We start from the raw sequence: 22,249 nt of genomic DNA on the forward strand, positions 1-22,249 counted from the left end.
AGTATATGCTCGAACATGGGATTATTAGATCATAAAGTAGTAATTGGTCGAATCCTCTTCATATGGTTCCCAAGAAAAATGGTGAGTGGAGATGTGTTGGAGATTACCGATTTTTAAATAAAATTACGGTACCTGATCGTTATCCAATACCTTTTATCACTGATGCCAACATTAACTTAGCCGGTACCTGCATATTTTCAAAGTTGGATTTGGCGCGCGCGTTCTATCAAATCCCTGTATATCCTGACGACGTACCAAAAACTGCTATCGCTACTCCATTTGGTTTATACGAATTTGTCAAAATGCCGTTTGGATTGCGAAATGCCGCCCAAAGTTTCCAACGTTTAATGGATGAAGTACTACGTGGTTTACCTTTTGTATTACAATTCCTGCCTCAAATACGAAGATATTTTGTGACGTCTCTCAAGCTAATAATCCAAGACCATATGTTCCAGTTCAATTGCGAAAATCAATATTCTATGGTTTACACAATTTATCTCATCCTGGTTCAAGATCTTCCGTAAAACTTGTCACTGAACGTTATTGCTTGCCTTTCATGAAAAGAGATTGTGTACAGTGGACGAAATCTTGTCAGTATTGTCAACGATCAAAAATAACTCGCCATACAAAAAGTCCTATCGGGACATTTCCATTATCATCGCGACGTTTTGCTGATGTGCACTTAGATATAGTTGGCCCATTTCCACTATCAGATGGTCATCGCTATATTCTTACCTGCATTGATCGATTTACCCGATGGATGGAAGCAATACCAATGCCGAATATTACAGCGGAAACTGTGTCCCAAAGTTTCTTAAATGGCAGGGTATCTCGTTTTGGTCCACCAGATATTGTTCACACAGACAGAGGACGTCAGTTCACATCGAATACTTTTCGGAATCTATTAAAGTTGTTAGGAACTCGATTAAAACATTCGACTTCTTATCATCCACAATCGAGCGGATTAGTTGAACGTCTTCACAGAACTCTTAAATCCGCATTGATATGCCACAACAAAACTCAATGGACAAGGTCTTTGCCTTTAGTATTGCTAGGGTTAAGAACTTCGGTAAAAGATGCAATTAATTGCTCTCCAGCTGAAATGGTATATGGCGAAACACTTCATGTTCCTGGTCAAATGTTCACCGAAAGTAATGTCGTTCTAAATTCAGATGATTTTCTGTTACATCTTCAAACATTAATGTCTGGAATTAAACCCGCAGCAACTTCAAATAAGAACAGTTCAAATATATTTATCAACAAGGAATTGAATGTATGTTCCCATGTGTGGATAAGAAGTGATCATGTACTTAAACCTCTTGAGCAAAAATTTCATGGACCTTACAGAGTGATCAAAAGATTTCCAAAATATTTTACCCTTCAAATCGGAAGCAAGACAGATAACATCACAATTGACCGACTTAAACATTTAGAAATTGATTTAACTCAACAGATGACCCCTATTAAATCGAAAGAGAAATCTGTATCGTTTTCACTAGGAAGGGGGTAATGTAGGTACACACTTTACAATGTTTTACTTGTAACCTTACATCACCTTTTCTTTGAATTTTAAATTGCCAGAAAAATACTTTTTTAATTTTGAAATTATAATTTTCAGTTCTTGTATTTCTTTCGAATCAAATATACGTTTTGTTACTTTTTATAAATGTGCCTTTGTTTCAATAAAAAATACACAAACCTCGCACAATTTAACCAACTAAATATTATCCGATCGCCATCTCAAATTGCAAGCTACTCCTTTGTGATATACTCTTACCTTATTTAAAATTACGCTTTGATCGGACTATTATTGAGACCTACAGAGCCGCTAGAAAATTGGATAAATATTATGTTTTTGGTCAATTTCACCCGCTAAATATTTCACGATCATCACCAATAAGAATAGGGATCTATTCTGATCTGAACCCGACCTCCATACAAAATTTCGCGACGATCGGTCCATAATTGCGGCCTGGAGCGTGTTTACAATTTATAATGGACAGACGGACGGACGGACACATATCTCAAAATCGCTTTATCTCGTCGAGATATGAAGATTGGTATACTACATTGGGGGTCTCCGACGAATATTTCGCGGTGTTACATGAATTTTTACTAAAACAAACTTATAATACCTGTTTGCGTACGAAATAAATATGGAAAAAGGAGAAATAAAAACACACAATTTTTGGCACTAAATCAAAATATGGTTTGGTTTTATTGAGGAATTTGTAGTTTAATATTATCGTAGATAATATTTACCTTTGTATAAGCTGTTGCTTAAGCGAAACTCAAGAACGAATTAACAAGTGTCAACAACGCAAAGCGTAGGTGTTGTAAAGTAGCGCTCAATGCATTAGTTACACGCTAGAAGTTTGACAGTACTACTTTGTGCCGTAAGCGCAAAGTTGTACTGCAAAGTAGCAAAGAAATTCTAACGTATGCAAATTTATGAAAAATAGTAAAACGAAAACGAAACAAAATTTTGATTTTTAAATTAAACATTGCCGCCAGAATTGCAACATCTAGCCATGTTGCAACAAGATAGAATTATATAAATCTAAAACAAAAGGGTAAAAAAAGTAATTTTAATTAAAATTATATGTGTATATATATTTTCTAAATTCATTTTTTTTTTTCAAAAAACAAATGTTCGAAGTGCAAACGCAATTAGAATATTGCTTCAAAACTATATACTTAAGCGAGCTCGTGAAGCACGCAGGTCGCCGTTAACCGTATGGCTGCGATCAAAATAGGGGTCACATGGGACAAGTGCCGGAGACGACCCAACCAAAGATGATGAGCTGCGCCCACGGGAAACCCGGACTCGAGTAAGTTTGGGGCTTCATAATTCGGGGGTACACATCTGGACGAAGGACCATACCAATGCGACCAGCCCTAAAAAATTGGGGGTCGGCCAACATCATGCCACCGTAGTGGTCTTTGATGGTCTCCGAAGCTGTTGCCGATGGACTTATGATGTGTTGCAACTCGGAAATTCTGGCGGATACCAAAATTTTGTCATTCCGGCTGGAGAAGGACTCCAGTGTGAGAGGAAAGTACTGGTCCTGCTCAACGTTAATGGAGGTCAGCCACATGGACTCCACTAGGGACAGATACGGCTGTTACCCGCACACGGATCCAACAGGGCCCGTACTGGATAACGTCGATCACCCAACACTAAGTTGAAAGTGGGACCCAGTGTTATCATCGGTTGGACACTAAAGGTGTGTACTGGATTATACCGGACAACAGACGGACCAGGGAGTGACTGTGGACGTTCAGAAACGGACAGACTCGAAGAAGACGGACGAGAGTGCTGGACCTTCTTAGATTCCTCTCGGGAAGAACAGGGGTGCAGAAGAGTATGGTGCTTATCACTGCACTCTCGACACCTCTGCTCACTAGTGCACTCTCGAAAGGAGTGGGATGCGCAAAGGCAGTTGGAGCAGATGTGCTTCGAGATCAATGTTCTGACCTTCTTCTCCAAGGACATGCCTCGGACTATTGGAGCCAGTTTCTCGTTCCCGATTTTGAACCTGTCGTCGATCCTTGATGTTCACCAACAGGTATTACACCAGAACCCACGACCTCCTCTGAGGGAGGAACGGATTCGGTGCTCCCGGCCGGGATCGGCTCTTCCAATTGTTGCGATAGGGGCGCTGGTGAAATCTCCTGAATGGGAGTGTCAGCTTCATAGGGCTCAGTCATGGGACCTGGGTTTGACCTTGTCAGACATGGGGGTGAGACCCTCATAGTCGGGAAGAGTAGCGGCCATCTGACTAATGTGACTTTTTAGGTACTCTTCTTTCCACCGTTGGCAGAATTGTTGAGTAAGCGCTTTTATTTTACGATACCGATTCACGATATTCGTCAAATAATGGCTCTACAGGAGCAAGAATAGGAGACCCTATTAGAAAATGACCCGGTGTTAGCGCTACCGCGTTTTCCGGACTATCATTCATCGGACATAGAGGGCGAGAGTTTAGGCACGCTTCAATTCGAGCGAGTATCGTTGATAACTCTTCGAAAGTATATTTTTGGTTGCTAGCGTGTTTCCTAAAGTGCAAATTAAAACTTTTAACCGCAGCTTCCCAGAGCCCACCCATATGTGGTGCTCCAGCTGGGATAAATTTCCATGAGAGTTCCTGATAGATATACTGTGAACAAACCCTATCACGACCTTCATGAAGTACAGTCTTAAAATCACGCTCTAACTCTCTAGAAGCGCCAACAAAATTGGTGCCGTTGTCCGAGAAAATTGTTTTTGGGCAACCACGGCGTGAAATAAATCTGTGAAATGCCTCTAAAAATTTTGTCGTCGACAAATCTGAAGTGGCTTCAAGATGTATAGCTTTCGTAGAAAAGCAAACAAACACACATACATAGTAATTCTACAACAACGACATGTAAACGACTTTAGATTGAAAGGACCCGCAAAATATATACCTGTAGTGGCAAATGGTCTGGTAATGACAGTTCTCTCCGGAGGTAGAGATGCCATAATTTGAGAACATGACCTTTTCTTTTCTAAAATGCAAGGTTTGCATTTTCTTGTAACCTTACGAATCAACGATGTTGCTCTAGGTATCCAATATTGCATGCGTAACATACGTAAAACTAATTGAATTCCTCCGTGAAAGGAAATACGGTGGAAGTATTCTACCAACAGAAGAGAAAATCTGCAATTGTAGGGTAATATAATTGAATGTTTCTCTGCGAGAGGCAATGTTGGGCATTGGGCTAATCTACCATTGAGCCGCATAACTCCCATATCATATAACATAGGATTAAGAGGGAGCAGAGAGCTTTTGGAATGCAATGGCCTTTTATTTAGTAGACAATCGTACTCATCCGGAAAATGAACTTTGTGAGCTACTATAACAAGACGTAATCTTGCATTTTTTATTTCAGTGGCTGTAGGATATTTCCCATCGAAAGTATGTCGACCTCTATGCGAAGGATGAACATTATGGAAGTAACGGTAGACCATTGCAACAGCGCGTAGCGCCCTATCTAGATCTGAAAAATCATCCAATATATCCTTATATTCCGAAAATAAAGAAACATGGCACCTTACTGGGCGCATTTCAATGTTCGTATCAGGAACAGGAGTAGACTGAATATGCCACAGAGAAGAGTCTTGACGAAGCCATTGTGGTCCATGCCACCAAATTTCTGACAATGACAACTCCGACGATGAAAGTCCTCGGCTGCCTAAGTCAGCAGGATTGTCTTCAGATCGTACGTGATACCAATTACTTTGTCCAACGTTTTCATGTGAAATTGATTTGATCTGTGCTACTTTTGCTTTGCTAGAAAGCAAAAATGTAAAAATTTCACCATTGGAAGCAATGATACGGATGTACACCACCCCCGCGTATGAGGCATCAGAAAATAAATGAAGTTCGGCTACACAATCAGGCACATATTTGACCCAACGAGGTATTTGAATCGAATTAACGCCCTGATAAGTTTCAGCAAAGCTATGCCATTCATGTGCCGTCGTAGACGGAAGCGAATCGTCCCAATCAATCTTATCTAACCAAATCCGCTGCATAATAAACTTTGCGACTACAATTACTGGGCTCAACCAACCTATGGGATCGAATAACTTAGCAATTGCAGACAAAACTTCCATTTTCGTATAATTATCTTTAATGGCAAGGGGCTTGACACTAAAATAGAACATATTCAGTAGAGCATTCCATCTAATACCCAGAGGCTTAGAGCTACTAGCTTCCACGAAGTTAAGAAGTTTAGAGTCTATCAAATGTTCAACGGGATGGGGGTCAAGGATGGAGCGATCGTTAGATATCCATTTTCTCAACTCAAATTTGGCGGAACCTAATGCATTAATAAGTTGGTCCCTAGACCTATGCGCAGTCTCCAAATCATGATATCCTGTCAGGACATCGTCGACGTACATGCACTTACGTAATATGTGTGCCGCAAGCGGAAAATCGGATTCAGGATCTTGAGCTAACTGTAACAAAGTCCGAATGGCTAAGTAGGGGCACAGTTAACTCCGAAAGTTACAGTTTGTAACTCATAAACCTGTATAGGATTATTGGGAGAATCCCGAAACAGAATCTTTTGAAGAGAAGTATGAGCTGGGTCTACCCGTATCGGACGATACATTTGGGTAATGTCACAATTAAAAACATATTTATATAATCTCCATCGAATTATGAGGAGGACCAAGTCCAGTTGTAAAGTCGGACCGACGTGAAGAATGTCGTTGAGGCTTTTCCCATTAGATGTTTTATTAGAGGCGTTTAATACTACCCGTAATTTGGTGGTTTGTTTATCGGGATTGATAACTGGGTGATGAGGCAGATAACAAACAGAAGAGTTGTCGAAACTTGCCTCATATGATCTAACTCTAAATATTCACGAACCACCCCATCGTATATTTCCGTAACATCTGGTTTTCTAAGGAGTGATGCCTCATTACGAAGAAATTGTCTTAAACAATTCGTCCTGGAGTGTCCGAGGTCGATTTGGCCTATGAATTCTTGTTTAATGGGAAGAGATACGACGTATCTTCCATTAGAATCCCTATATGTGGTTCGTTTAAAGTTATCCTCACAAAATTGTTCTGAAGGAGACAATCGGGCATGTTCTGGCATTCACCTCTGGACCTCACGTGTATCGAACACACATAAAGCTGTTCTGCAACACACTTTACACCTAGTTGGGTGTACTCCTCACACTGTAATTTTGATGGCGAGAGCTGAGTGAATCCTTATTTTTTAAAGAAACTAATTGACGTTTTCTACAATAAATTGCATAGGACTAAAATTTAAAGTTGTTTTCTATTAGCAAAAAATATTTAATTTTCGTAACAAAATATGACTAAAAATGTATTTTTTCTTAAAGTACCAAATTCAACATGTACGCGCTCTTGTAGAAGTTCGTTTCTTTGTTTACGTCTGTTTCGTAAACAATCAAGAGAACAAAGCGTACATTCCCACACACGCATCTGTATTTGTTGATGCGCCAACACAGACTGATATTTTTCATTGTTAATGATAAAGTTTGAAAGCTGTAATAAAGCTTTCCAAAGTTCTTTCGTGAAATATGAAAGCTCTTTTCGCGTGAAATACAGAACATCAATTGCTTTCACAGGAAAGTGCATGTGTGATGTGAAATGGATACACGGTTAATTCCAGAACATGCCTGAATAATTTGCGCTTTGGGACTTCTTCTAGTTCCCAGAAACGAAGTAGAGTCTCGTTGAGCTTCTCTTCGTTTTTTTCACATTTGTTGAAAACATTGTGACGTTACTAGAAGAAGCGAAATTACTATTAGGAACTGGACCTGTAATAACCCAGCCGAAAACGGTTTTCTGTGCGACTAATGACCCTAGTATATTGGACTCTATCCCATGTAGAAGTATTTTCGGATACAAATCAGCTCCTATTAGCAGATCTACTGGACGACAGTCAAAAAGATTTCTATCTGCCAAACGTAAATTTGGCATTCTAGAGGCAAGTTCTCGGCTAATGTAGAAAGAAGGAAGATTGAGATAGTGGGAACTACTAATGCTGTCATTTCCATAAAGATCGTAGTATCTACAGGGGAACCTAAACATAAGGAACATGATTTTCGTGACATTATCGAAACAGCCTGATTTACTCCTGATATTGTAGCTTGAGTGGAGGATGTGGCTATACCAAGACGCTGTTGTAACCTTTCAGTTATAAATGATGCTTCAGAAGCAGGATCTATTAGAGCCTGAACTGGATACATAATACCCCGGTGAACAAGGTTCACTATAGCTGTGCCCAATAGAACTGTCCTGTTTTGCGAAGTATGGAATACTTGCCTATTGGAGCTCGAAATCTGACCTGATGACGTTGTAGCGATATTTGGGTTAGCTTGATTGGATTGGGAATTGGTTGGAACAAATTCTGATTGCAATGGGGGTTGTGACGTCGTCATTCTATTATTGGAACTGTTATTTTGTACCGTATCATGATGGAGTAAAGTATGATGACGTTTGTTGCACCTTGAACAACTGTGGGAGCTAGTACAATTCCTAACGTCATGACTTCGAGAAAGACAATTAATGCAAAGCTTGTGTCGTTTTGCTAGTGAGAATCGGTCGGCCGAAGAGCGCTTTCTAAATTCTGGGTCCTAACTTTCTTCTGCTCTGATTGTTTGTTCGAATCGATTTCTTTTATATCCCTAAAACAAGTAAGAGTTTGAATTCTTTCCGTTAGAAAGAGATCCAAATCTTTCCATGAAGACAACGCAGATTTATCTTTTATGCTTTGTTCCCACAGCGTAACTGTATTTTTGGGAAGCCGCTGCAGACAAAGGAACACTAATATTGGGTCCCAATTTTCAGTAGCAACTTCATAAATTGCCATGGCAGAAATGCACCCATTTATACCTCGTTGTAGACCTTTCAAACCTGCGCTCGTTGTTAACCAGAATGCGAACATTATCATAGGTTTCTTTTAAAGATTTCCAGGCTAAACTAAAACTTTTATGAGTTGGAGGGAATTTTGATACAATATCTCGCGCATCGCCACTCGTTTTCTTTAGCAGATGACACAATTTTTCAATATCGCTAAGACGAGAATTATCAATATAAATAGCCGAAAAGAAGTCCCTGAATGTTGGCCAAGTAAGACTGTCACGATTAAAGACATCGATGTCACATGGCGGAAGATTAAGACTATGCAAGCAACTATCAGCATTGGAAACAAAAGAACCTTCACCAAATATACCACTTTGACGCGAAACGTTCAGACCAGAAGCAATGTCTTCTTCTAGAGGCTGTGCTGCACGTGGAGTGCTTGCTTGATTAGATACCCTAGCTGGAGTTTGATTCTTCGGAGAAGGACGCAATTTGTCTATTTTCTTATTGACAGCCGATAATATTCTAACATAGGACATAAATGCAACATCATACTTGCTATTAAGGGACGTGAGTTCATTAGCCGAAGGCTGGTCACTTGACTGAATCTCATCTAGGCAGTTGTCAAAGAGATATTTAACCTTATTCCAAAGTATCTTAGCTTCATCCCCATGAATTTCCAAGGAATACGTGTCAAGCTCTTCATCTGGAAGAGTTTCAAAGTTCGTAACGAACTGTACCAGAGAATCAGTGGCTCTGATAAAGGATTGAAGAGAACTCAAAGGCATTTTGATGGGTTAATTAACTTTCAAAACCAAATCAAAGACTAAAACCACAAGTATGCAATAAATGTCCAACAAAATTTGTCGAAAATTCAATAATTGACCAAAAAACTGTAATTGTGACAAGCTTGCGACTTTAAATAAAACTTCAAAGTAACTTTAAATAAAACTTGTTGTTTTTAAAATTTAAAAACAACAAAACCCGATCGTTTCGGGCCAAATAACGTAGATATCGCAATAGTCGGTAATACATCCCATTTTTTAAATTTATTTGTAATCAGGCTACAGGTCGCAATTTTGAGGGTTAATGGGAGTCCTACAGAGGAAGAATTCTATTTTTGTGATGATTTTGGTGATGGTCTGATAATATTCAGGGGTCGGAATTGGCAAAAATCTTTGGAGAAAAAGTCAACATTTCACTTCAAAGCGAATATCTCCGCTTCTGTAAGGGGTATATCAAAAACAAAATCTGATAATGAAAGTAGAAAATATCACCTTTGCAACGATATGAAGAAGGTTGTCATAGTCAATAGTCGGTAATGCTTCCCTTTTTACATTTTTTGTGCAATCATACTACAGGTCGGAATTTTGATCGGATAATCACAAAATGTTTGGGATTGATGGGGGTCTCACAGAGAAAAAAGCCTATTGATGGTTGGCGTACATCCCACTTCTCCATTTTTTATTTGAGTTGTGCTGTGGATGCACTTAAATGCGCTTCAACAAAATTGAGCTGTATTAATGAAGACATTCAGAGCAAATGCGCTAAGCTATCCCAATTTTAATATTTTGAAATTTGCCAGTCAAAAGCTTATGCACAGGGCTAGTGGTGCAGGGTATCACATAGTCGGCCCCGATCCGACTATAGCCTTGGCTCACTTGTTTGGAATATCAATGGGTAGAAAGCCCACAACAGAAAATTATCAGTATAAAGTACTTCAATACAGTGGTGGTGGAGAGCATAAAAAGTTCGGCCCGGCCAACGTTAACTTGTTTTGTTTATTTCAAAATAGTCTGGCTTAATCCCTTTTGTTGTTTTAATATTTAAAACAACAAGTTTATTAGTGGAGAAGGTTTGGCATTGTTCGCCAAGGGGTAAGGCAAGGAAGACTAGTTTCGATCCTCGCCACTGGATCTCATCAGTTCCCTTTGTTTCTTGTTTGTGGATATTCTCCACCGAAGTTATTTTTCAATAACTTCTTCAACAAGGAACTTTTTATACCCAAACATCAATCGTCAGCTCGAAGTATAAACGTAAACAAAGAAAACCCTTCAATGAGAAGTTTTTCTTTGGTAACCTAACACAACTCTGACGAAAGTGTTTACGAAACAAAGCAAACCTTCTTCCACTCGTATGTGTCGTTGATTTTTCAACAAATGCACATACCCAAATGCTGTTTGGTAGCTTATATACCAACAACACAAAAAACCGTGCCAGTGTTTCTCAAATAGAACATTGGTGGCGTTTATTTAATTGGGATAGCTGTTACAATTTTGATTTTTCAAAATAGTCTGGCTTAATCCCTTTTGTTGTTTTAATATTTAAAACAACAAGTTTATTAGTGGAGAAGGTTTGGCATTGTTCGCCAAGGGGTAAGGCAAGGCGAACAATGCCAAACCTTCTCCACTAATAAACTTGTTGTTTTAAATATTAAAACAACAAAAGGGATTAAGCCAGACTATTTTGAAAAATCAAAATTGTAACAGCTATCCCAATTAAATAAACGCCACCAATGTTCTATTTGAGAAACACTGGCACGGTTTTTTGTGTTGTTGGTATATAAGCTACCAAACAGCATTTGGGTATGTGCATTTGTTGAAAAATCAACGACACATACGAGTGGAAGAAGGTTTGCTTTGTTTCGTAAACACTTTCGTCAGAGTTGTGTTAGGTTACCAAAGAAAAACTTCTCATTGAAGGGTTTTCTTTGTTTACGTTTATACTTCGAGCTGACGATTGATGTTTGGGTATAAAAAGTTCCTTGTTGAAGAAGTTATTGAAAAATAACTTCGGTGGAGAATATCCACAAACAAGAAACAAAGGGAACTGATGAGATCCAGTGGCGAGGATCGAAACTAGTCTTCCTTGCCTTACCCCTTGGCGAACAATGCCAAACCTTCTCCACTAATAAACTTGTTGTTTTAAATATTAAAACAACAAAAGGGATTAAGCCAGACTATTTTGAAAAATCAAAATTGTAACAGCTATCCCAATTAAATAAACGCCACCAATGTTCTATTTGAGAAACACTGGCACGGTTTTTTGTGTTGTTGGTATATAAGCTACCAAACAGCATTTGGGTATGTGCATTTGTTGAAAAATCAACGACACATACGAGTGGAAGAAGGTTTGCTTTGTTTCGTAAACACTTTCGTCAGAGTTGTGTTAGGTTACCAAAGAAAAACTTCTCATTGAAGGGTTTTCTTTGTTTACGTTTATACTTCGAGCTGACGATTGATGTTTGGGTATAAAAAGTTCCTTGTTGAAGAAGTTATTGAAAAATAACTTCGGTGGAGAATATCCACAAACAAGAAACAAAGGGAACTGATGAGATCCAGTGGCGAGGATCGAAACTAGTCTTCCTTGCCTTACCCCTTGGCGAACAATGCCAAACCTTCTCCACTAATAAACTTGTTGTTTTAAATATTAAAACAACAAAAGGGATTAAGCCAGACTATTTTGAAAAATCAAAATTGTAACAGCTATCCCAATTAAATAAACGCCACCAATGTTCTGTTTTGTTTATTATAAAACTGTCAACATTAAACGGACACAACTTCTTTGTTCACAAAGAATTTCTATTATTTTATTTCCTTTAAAGGGGCAAATCTCTTCTCTTTCTTTCGAACAAGCCATTAATTCGCTTAACATATGGCTAAAGTAAAGTGGTTGAAGTATAAAAAAATTCATTAAAACAGGAAAATGTTTTTGCTCGTGCTCTAGGCTGCTTAGAAAATACCAAACAGTATAATTATTTATTTTTACCAAAAAGAAAATCGGATAAAAAATGGATGAGTTATGCAATTTTTTGTGCTTTAACTTTTTGGTTTTTTTTTAAATATGCATCAGCCCATCCGAAAAGCCAAGTCAACTTCGAAGATGGACTATGTCGGTGTCGTTTTGGTATTACCCCATATAACGGTACCAACCGTTGGATATGTTGGAGTTTTTAGCTACATTTTCAGACCGAATTACCTATAATTTGGTATTTGCGTTTTCCAGTGATCAAGAAACGTCTCAACCAAAAATTAAGGGCGTAGCTATTCAGGTATTTTGAAGTTCTCAGCTACAATTTCAGACCGAATTATATCTAATTTAGCATTTAAGGTTCCAAAGGTCAAAAAACTTAATTTTTTAAAAATTAAATTTTAATCGAACTAACATGACCTAAGGAGTTTGTATTGAAAAGGTGAATTCTAGCGAAGTCCCACACACCAATATGCTACGATCGTTTCGCTGGTGGTTTAATGCAGCTCATCAGGCATATTAGATGTCAATCGCTAGAAGAAAAAGGCAGATTTTGAAACTTCTATTTATACAACCACTATAGCAAATTTGTAAATATGAAGTATTTTTGATAAGTATTTTTTATCAAGTCAACCTAGTGTATTTTTTTCGTTTTTTTTAAACTCCCAAAAAGTATTATAATCAAACACACTTGGTCGCAAGATCATGTATTCTGATGATTAGTAAATATTACTGAACTTAGCTTTTTTTGCTAATAGAAGTGTCCCACTTTATTTTTGGGTTTTAATGGTTGGGAGAATAAAAAATCGCAGAGAAAACTTCTTAATATTAATCAGCTAAATATTTTACAGAAAAAACATTATGTTTATGAATGTGAATTATAATGTATGTATATAACGAAATAGTCTTTAAACATATATGAACTTACCTTTACTGTAACTGGAACTTCAGATGAACACGGCATTGCTGCATTATCATATGCTGCAATCACTAGATCATATTTCTTATGGACATTTTCAATTTTCTGCTTGAGTACAATGTCACCTGTTTTCCGATCTACTTTGAACAGTTCGCCATTGCCTTTTTTCATTTCATACCGAACTTCTCCATTTTCGTTGCTATCCAAGTCAATTGCCTTCACATTCATTATCACAGAGCCTTTTGTATCATCTAATGAGACGGTAGAATAATATGGCAAATTAACAAATATCGGGCAGTTATCGTTTATATCAACTATAGACACATCTACCAAGGTTGTAGCACGTCGTACATGGCGTTCATTGTTTTTATATAAAATAGATACAGCTTCAATGACCAGACTATACATATCCACCGACTCTCTATCAAAAATTATTCCCGTAGTTTTAATTGCTCCTGAAGTTTTGCCGATCGCAAAGAGATTTGTAGGGTTTATTATTTTATATTCCACATTTTCTTCAAGTAAATTTCCAATCACGTTTACTACCCCGATAATAATAACTTTTGATGAGTTTTCGGATGCAGAGAATACATATTTTTCTTTTTGAAATTGAAAGTCAGATTCATCGATGACCTCTGTGTAGATGTCGATTCGTGCAATTGTTGAAAATATACCGTCAGAAGCTCGAATATGGAGAATATAGTGTGGTATCATGTCGTATACATTTCTGAAATTAAGTAAATATAAACAAAAATTATTTTATAATATGATTTTATTTTTAAAAGTAGTATTGCCGTTTTCATTTATTATTCGAATGTTCTGGACATTCCATAGCGTTAAATAAGCAAAACTTTCTGCTACAGTTAAACCAGTTTCAGCACTGATTGCATTTAAGTTTTCCCTTTTAGTTATTTCATTAAGATAAAATATAATTTGTTTGTTTTGTTTATTGTTGAAGATTCAATCTCATTTTCGATTGCTTGAGTGGAGTATTCCCCCATTGGCTCAACTTCATTTATTACCCTCTATTACAGAGAGTAATGTTTTTCAAAACGAACTGACAGTGTTGCAAAATTTTACTGATCGATACCAATATCATGATTTCATCCCGGCGAAGGGAATTATCAATTGGCTTCTCAGTTTTTGAAATGATGCCTTTTTAGTGAAAAACCGAACTCTTTAAGTGTCTAGTATTCCCAAATGAATGAGAATCACACTCACTTTTCGGCTTTTCCAAAGAAACACCAAAATCAAAAAAAAAAAAACTATTGCAACACTGTCAGTTCGTTTTGAAAAACATTACTCTCTGTAATAGAGGGTAATAAATGATGTTGAGCCAATGGGGGAATACTCCACTGAAGCAAATAAACAAAACAAACAAAAAACAGCCGAGGCACGGGCGATTGGAGCTTTGTTAAAAACAAAATTGCAAAAACAACCTCACAGGCAACTGTGGTGATGTTATTTTCAACTCACAGAATTCGACCAATTCTTAGTTGATACGTGCTGACATGTTGCAGAATATTTTGATTTTGGTGTCTTTGGAAAAGCCGAAAAGTGAGTGTGATTCTCATTCATTTGGGAATACTAGACACTTGAAGAGTTCGGTTTTTCACTAAAAAGTCATCATTTCAAAAACTGAGAAGCCAATTGATAATTCCCTTCGCCGGGATGAAATCATGATATTGGTAGCGATCAGTAAAATTTTGCAACACTGTCAGTTCGTTTTGAAAAACATTACTCTCTGTAATAGAGGGTAATAAATGAAGTTGAGCCAATGGGGGAATACTCCACTCAAGCAATCGAAAATAAAATATAATTGATTGTTGATGAATGGGGTCCGGCTCTCTGAAAATATCCTGCATCAGTCCCCACTTTAGGTAATATTCAGTAATATTCATTGGAATCCGATACACTTTTAAGATAAAGGTAGTGGGTGTTGTTCTGAGGATCTGAGTGGCCGACAATTGTCTAAAGAAGTCCGGTCGCTAGCAATTCCCCCTCGACGCCAGGGCACGGGTCAAGGTGTACTTCTTATAAACACACAAGCTTTACCCACAGACAAGCTTAATATAAGCTTCGTGGGATTATGTAATTATGAATTGTACGACATATTTAAAAACTTTCAATAAAGATAAAAGATAAATAATAAAAAAAAACCAAGGCTGCGCATGCCGTCACTGCGTACGATGGTCCTCACCCTTACAGCACACTCGTAAGAACAATATATCGTCAACATAAAAGCAAAAACGTTATAAAATGAAGACGGTGTTATAAAATAACGAACGTTTTTATTATCGTGTTTTAAGACAGAGTAGAAATATAGTTTTGGAAAAAAAATTTAATTTTTTCAGAATTTTAGAAGCTGTGTGGGTTACATCTTTTGGTATTGTATATTTCTGAAATGCCCAATTTATTGAGCATACGTTTAAAGAAACTAGTATAACACTATGCAACACTGAAAATGCAAACAACTTCTCGTATGCATTTTTTGAAAGTACATATTTAGACTATAAAAACCCTAGTAGGGTTTTGTCCTGTCAGATCCAGTTCGGATTTTATGACCTCATCTAAACCGGGCTAAATCTACACTTTTTCGCATTTATCAGGTCTTTATCTCAGAAACGAATAGGAATTTGGCCTTGCTGTGTTTAGCAATATTGTAGCCCTAAACTAGTAGAACTTATCTTTTGAGAAAACCACATAAGAAAAACTCCATCTAGGGCATCAAAATCTATAAAATATTGAAAAATTTACATAATTGCTGAAAATCTAGTCAGTATCGGCTAAACTGTTGGGAGTTGAACCAAGTAACCTTTTGCAAAAATCTTCCAAATAAAGTTCTTTAGAACATTCTAAAACTCTAAAATGCTTACTTCATCTTATTTAAGCGGTATTTTGCATCATATCTTTTACAAAACGTATTTCAAACACAGTTCACATCAACAGTTTTTTCTCGCATTTCGGATTTCATTACATTATTGGCATTTTTATTAAATCGTCGTTGAAAAATGTACTGAAAACAACGGCATAGAGGCATTTTACAACAATGACATGTTCTGAAGAGTTGTGTATAACATTCCAGGGAATATTTTTCCAAAAGAAAATATTCAGAAAAAATTAACGGTTTTGGAGATACGGTGCGAAATGTATAAAAATTGTGTATTTTTTGCATATATTTTGAAATTTGAGGCAATAAATTTATTTTTTCGAGTTCATTATTTTTCCAAATATTTTATTTTTGTCCTTATCTACAAATTTGCTTCAGAGGTCAGAAGAAGATTCGCATTGGTTTCAGAGATATAGCCCCGAATTTCTTTAAAAACTCAATATTTAACCATGTTTAGATAGGGCCATAAAATCCGAGCTGGATCTGACACAACAAAACCAAACTAGGATTTCTTGTCGTTTGGGTCTGTACTTTTAAAAAATCCTGAGTTCGAATTGTTTGCACAAGATCACATTAAAAATGTTGCACAGTGTAATTTAAAAACTTTAATCAAATTAGAACCGACTTATTGGCCTACGCTGTTAAGGGAACTTTAAACTAGCAATCTGAAGGTGTTGGGTTCAATTCCCAGTCTTAACGGTGATATTTCATTGGACCACAATTAGGTGAACTATGAACTATTCCAATCACCACTATAATTACTTATAATTTCAATTGCATTAGACGATATTTCAAATATTATATTTATTGTTGTGTTTAAGTCAATTTATGGACAAAATATAGTTAATATAGATTAAGTGATCTGTAACAATTTAAATGTAACTTTTATTTCTCATAAGGAATGTTGTCATAAAAGTAATGACAATCATTTGGAATAAAGCGTTTTAAGTCTTGCAGGTGTCGAAATTTCTTTTTTGAAACTTTTAGCCTTTGTGTATTCATCTAAGGAGGATCCACTGCCTCAAAATTTCCGAAACTTCTGTTTGGTAGAATCTGGTAGTCGCCTTTGATACCAGTTTTAAAATAGATATTACTGCTAGGATCATAAGCCAATGCTTGCAGTTTATTGGCTGTAGGACCTCCTGTCTTTTTGTCTAAGTAAACCAAATCATTTGATTACTACAATCAGTTGAATTTATCCAATTATCTCTATTATACCATGGGTTGGTTGACCATCTTTTGCAAACTTACAGCGTAATCTTACCCGTTTTTAAAGAATACATCTTTGTATTAAAAAAGACGTGAATTTTGAGCATATACACTTTTTCGTAGCAACGCCTCAAAATTCTCGTTACGTTCATTTGAATATATGAAATTTTGAATATTTCCTTCGTTCTTTCTCTTGGAAAAATGAGCAATAGCGTTTTAGATGTTTATTTAAATCAGGGCATAGGTCTTCTGTCATCATCTTCAAGTATTTCAATTATGATTTTTTTCTATAAGAACATTAAAAACCGTCTAAAGTAAAAGTTATTGATTTGAAAACTAACTAAAAGAATTGTCTTTGTGATTTTTTTAAAGCTACCATTTATCTCAGGAATGGTAGCTTTTTTTTAAAAAATCAAAAAATCGTCACCTAAGGGTCAAATTACACACATGGAGAAATAAGCCGAGTAAGAGACAAAACTGCTAAACTAACTAACGCCATATGATAGGTATTTTCATAAGCTTTCATACGTTACCCATTTTGTAATAATTGGTGCAGTAGAACCTGGTATAACCCGGTTTTGTACCTGGACTTTCGGGTCAAATAACCGTATCCGCCCCCGTGGAAATTATACATTATACTCAATAAACCCTCCCTCGGGCATTATAATTGCTGCAAATATCAAAGACTACATTGTTTGTACGGCTATTTAATTTTCAAATCATGTGGGTTACGCCTTGTAATGGCGCTTGCATGGCATGTCGGTTTGGTACAATTCACCCATATTTTTTTAGGTAAATTCAAATTTGTATTTGTAACGGATATTTAATATGCATGCGACCTCTGCTGTGAAGATGGAAAACCCCTTTGCTATTTATCAAACAGTTGACGTTTTATGCTTATATTTCACAGTTTTCGTTTTACCCATGGCTGGAAATAAAACGTTAGCCACAAAAACCATGGACACTTTGTCTTAGCGATGGAGAATATTCTCGTTCATTTGGTTAGTTAAAAGCATTTAAACCGCATCGTACAGCATTTAAAGTTACATTTTATAAAAGTGAAATACAACCTTTGTTGAAAAGTGTGATTTTCCTAATCCCTTTGTTTAGTTACTTAACTACAAGTTACATTTAGTAAGTACATTCGGTTTCAAATAATATTGTTGTGCATAGGCTATAATTCCGGATATATTTAGAAACTTGCAGAAATTCAAACCAGAGTTTCTAAATTCTGTCTGAATCCTACATCTCTCATGGGATTTTTCCCCCCTCGATTTGGATGTCGCCTTTCGTTATCTGTCTTGATAACTTTTGGTAATTACTTTATTTCTTTCTTTCTTACGATCGAAACTCTCATTTAATAATATAATATCTCCGTTAGGTTAAATTTGTTTACGATATCTGCATCACCCAGAGCATTGATGAGCATTTTGTTTGATGATCAAACTCTGCATACAGCAAAAACAAAGTCAGTTCTGAGAAACCATCAAATGAAACGCATTGCCATTGCAACGTGTACCTGTTCCTCTGCTTTCTTATGAAAGAAACGAACATGTGGAAAAAACCTGCTGAAGTGACGAAGTGTTAAAAACCCTTTGAGGAATCTTTTAATGGTTATCATTGCACATATAAATTGTGCTAAAACTGCCGTCAAAAGGTCACAAAAAAGTCAAAATCAACTACCAATTAAAATTAATACCATAAATCAAGGTGAGGTGCAAGCGGTCTGAGGTGTAGTGTTGTGAGTAAACGAAATTTAACCATCTAAAAAGTGAAGACACCAGTTGCTGACATAGTTCATAAGTTAAATTCAAATGAATAATTACTTAAAGAGACCTTAAGATTCGCTTAAGCTACTTAAATCCGAATGGTCATTACATATTGTATTGATAGTGCTAATTTCATCAATTATTTTTGCTTATTCCTCGAGTGTTATTTCTATAGTGTGGTTAATACAAGCTTAATTGTTGCTATTTTCAAATTGTTCAAAAGAATTTGCATGCAAAAAGAAAAAAAAGAAACGGCATTAAACTTGTTACATTTGGTACGGAGCATCACCCAAGCAAACAAATATTCAAGCATACATAGTGTTTTTTTTGTAATGATCATCATAAATGAAGTTAAATACATTTACTGCTACTAACATTATTGGATAATGTTCCTGCCTGAATGTTAACACGATCAATGTTAGCAACATAATTCAAAGAAACGCAAAACGTTGCTGAATTTGAAGAGGAGCGAAAATAATTTATGTTAATTTACAGAGTCCATTTTATCAAATACGTTCTCACAGCATCCACAAATGAGTTTAATAAATCTCCGAGCATAAAAATACTTACAGAGAATAAGGTGGGACGTAACCACTCTTTCAATTACACTTTGTCCCTTATTCTAGTACCATCATTCTGCCAGCAGCACTGTCGTCGAACTCAGCGAAAGTACTTTCAACGAGGGAGAGCAGCAGTAACAAAGTAAGTCAATGAACTCATTTGAAATCATATGTTTTATTAAGTAAGGAACAAAAAGGGTGACCAAAAGATTTGTGGTGTGGTTTTACTGAACCTTTGTTTTGTTTGTTATGGATAAAGACTGAAGATGGAATCACATATTTTAAATCAATTTTCTTTATGTTCATATAATCTTCGTTTAACAATTTGTCTTTTTAGTCTCTTTTTTGTTTAAAATTTCTTACCGATGTGAGTGATCGCTGTGATATCCAGCAAGCATATGGAACGTTGTATATCTTAAAACGACTCAATGTTAACTCTTTTATGAACGTTAAATTAAGAATGCAAATTAATTATTCACTTGATATGCTTGTGGGATATAACTTTCTGTATACCCAATTTTCTTTTTTAATATCAATTTAGGCTAACCACAACACTCGAAAGTAACACTCGAAATACTATTTAAAACTTGATTATGACTCCTTGTCGTTATTTATGTGTAATATTTCATTAAATTCATTGTATTTATTTTTCATTATATTATATTTTCCCTTCAATTCTAATTGGATTCATGTTATTAGATTTTACATTTAAGGATTTAGCTAGTTTGTTACATAATATAAATCAAACGCACTTGAATTTCAAGAAAATTAATTGAGGTTTTCTTGCAATCTAATTTCCCTGATGTTCATATTTAAATATTCAAACATCGGATTTAGTACTCTTTTTAAGAGATTTTAATACTCTTTTTTTTTTTTTTTGAATTTCTAATAAATAAAGAGATAATGAATTGTGAGTAGAAAAATCAAATCTGTTTGATTACTTCGTTATGTAGAAACATAAAGGTTTGTTATCATTGTGATTGGGGTTGCAACATAAGCTTAATTACGGACCATTGAAAACATGTTGCAACCATGGATGGGTGGGCTGTCGTGCAACAAAACATCGTGTTGCCAGTTATCATTCGGACTCTTTGATCTTTCTTCTCTACTCTCTTCTTCTTTGTATGTGTATGAGAACTTTCTTTTCAGCATCTGTTAACTTCGTTTACAGAACTTATCAACGACTTTCTCATTTCCGTTTCCTGTACTGTCGACTTTGGTCCTGTTGATTTTATGCTGTGTATAAAATGAAATGCACGTATTTTTTTATATTTTCGGTAGCTTAGTGGCGAGGAAGCATTGACGGTCATTGAACCCCCCCTCCGACGAGACATAAGGCCGGTTTTATACGTGCATATCCCTCATTTGTCTTCCGTGCAACACCAGCCACAGCTCAGTACGTTATATGCTACATTATATAATATAAAAATGGCGCCCAACGTGGGGCCCGAGCAAGGATATTATCCGTTAATAACATCTATCTGATTACCATACTTGTTCGGCTTCACACCATATGTGTTTTCCTTTTCGATCTTCTAACTTTTTCTAGCTGCTTTCTTTTCTCCTTTTCTCTTAATATGTGGGGTATCTGTGGATTTGTTGGAATACATTCATGGTCATATGTAATCCTGTAATGTCCACTTATTCTTGATGCCTTTGTTATCTCTAGCTTTTGATTCGTTTTTCTTCCATTCGATGGAATTTAGTTTCTGGATTTTGACTAGCTGGATCTGACCTCGAACCTTTGGAACAATGAGAATCATGAAGCCAATCATTCTCCTGGAGTTTTGGTGCAGTGCTACCATGCCAGAGTTTGCCTCATTTTCTTTCTATTCCAATTTTCTATCCCTCTCTTTTAGATGTACCGAATGACACTTTTGATAACGAACCTTATCTACAACGAGTAATCAAACAGGAAAAATAATCAATAAAAGAATTTTGGTAGTTCATTATTTACTATACATATTCCTCCTGCTTGCATTTCAAACATTTTTTCTTGCTTACTTTCTTCTACCACCGCTTAGGTATATAAGTGGGAGTGGATTATTTCAATATAGCACTTATTATTATTATTTTTTTAATCATATATTCGAAGTTGTAGTGGCAGATTCATTTTGCATAGTCCGCTTTCCATTTCGGTACGGAAATCGTAGCGAATGGAGATCTAAGTTTTCAATTATTCCCGTTTACAATTTGGATACTTGGTTGTGCTCTTTGGTTTATGCTTTTGAGCGATAAATTTGGCAAGCGGAATAATTCGGTTACTCAAATGTCATATACTTTTAAGTATTTTCCTATAATATTTTTCTATATTTTTAAATCCCCAGATTATTGGCTTAAAGTTCACATTACAATATATTTGGTCTACGGGTTGTTTGTTTTTTTTTGTGAGTGGGTGAAATAACAAAATCCCTATATAGCTGAAATGAAAAATAGCTTGTTCTGTTGACATGATACGTCCTTACAGACTTTGAGATGTATAAGTTCTTCGTGGGATTTTATCTTGTATACCAATCTACCTTAGTTTTGGAGAAAGCAATTTAAAATTTGAGTTTGGTATTTTTCCGTTATTATTTTTTTGTTTTGTTTTTATAATTTTGATTCATAAATCAATATCAATAGTGCAAAGCGTATCCTACAATATATCGATCCCGATTTTAAATTTTTGCGAGTTAATTGAGTGATTATTTTTCAGTTCACCTTGTTCTGAACATATTCCTAGCTACAAAAGACATTAGCTTCGTGACATCAGTATCTGTGACTCCCTGCTTCCCGCGTGAG

The 22,249-nt window shown here is 36.1% G+C and overlaps 1 protein-coding gene across 7 annotated transcripts in view; it reads right to left on the bottom strand.

The window, feature by feature from the left end:
* kug (FAT atypical cadherin kugelei) overlaps positions 1-22,249 on the bottom strand; it is a 651,494-nt gene that overhangs the window by 275,945 nt on the left and 353,300 nt on the right. For all 7 annotated transcript variants that reach the window (XM_073986279.1, XM_073986278.1, XM_073986280.1 and 4 more), the window contains one exon: positions 13,050-13,767. In XM_073986279.1, the coding sequence (XP_073842380.1) occupies positions 13,050-13,767 (718 nt within the window). The remainder of the gene's footprint in view (positions 1-13,049; positions 13,768-22,249) is intronic.

Source organism: Musca autumnalis, unplaced genomic scaffold (assembly GCF_047663935.1).
Source record: "Musca autumnalis isolate F117 unplaced genomic scaffold, ASM4766393v1 scaffold_4, whole genome shotgun sequence".
NCBI classification, from domain to species: domain Eukaryota; kingdom Metazoa; phylum Arthropoda; class Insecta; order Diptera; family Muscidae; genus Musca; species Musca autumnalis.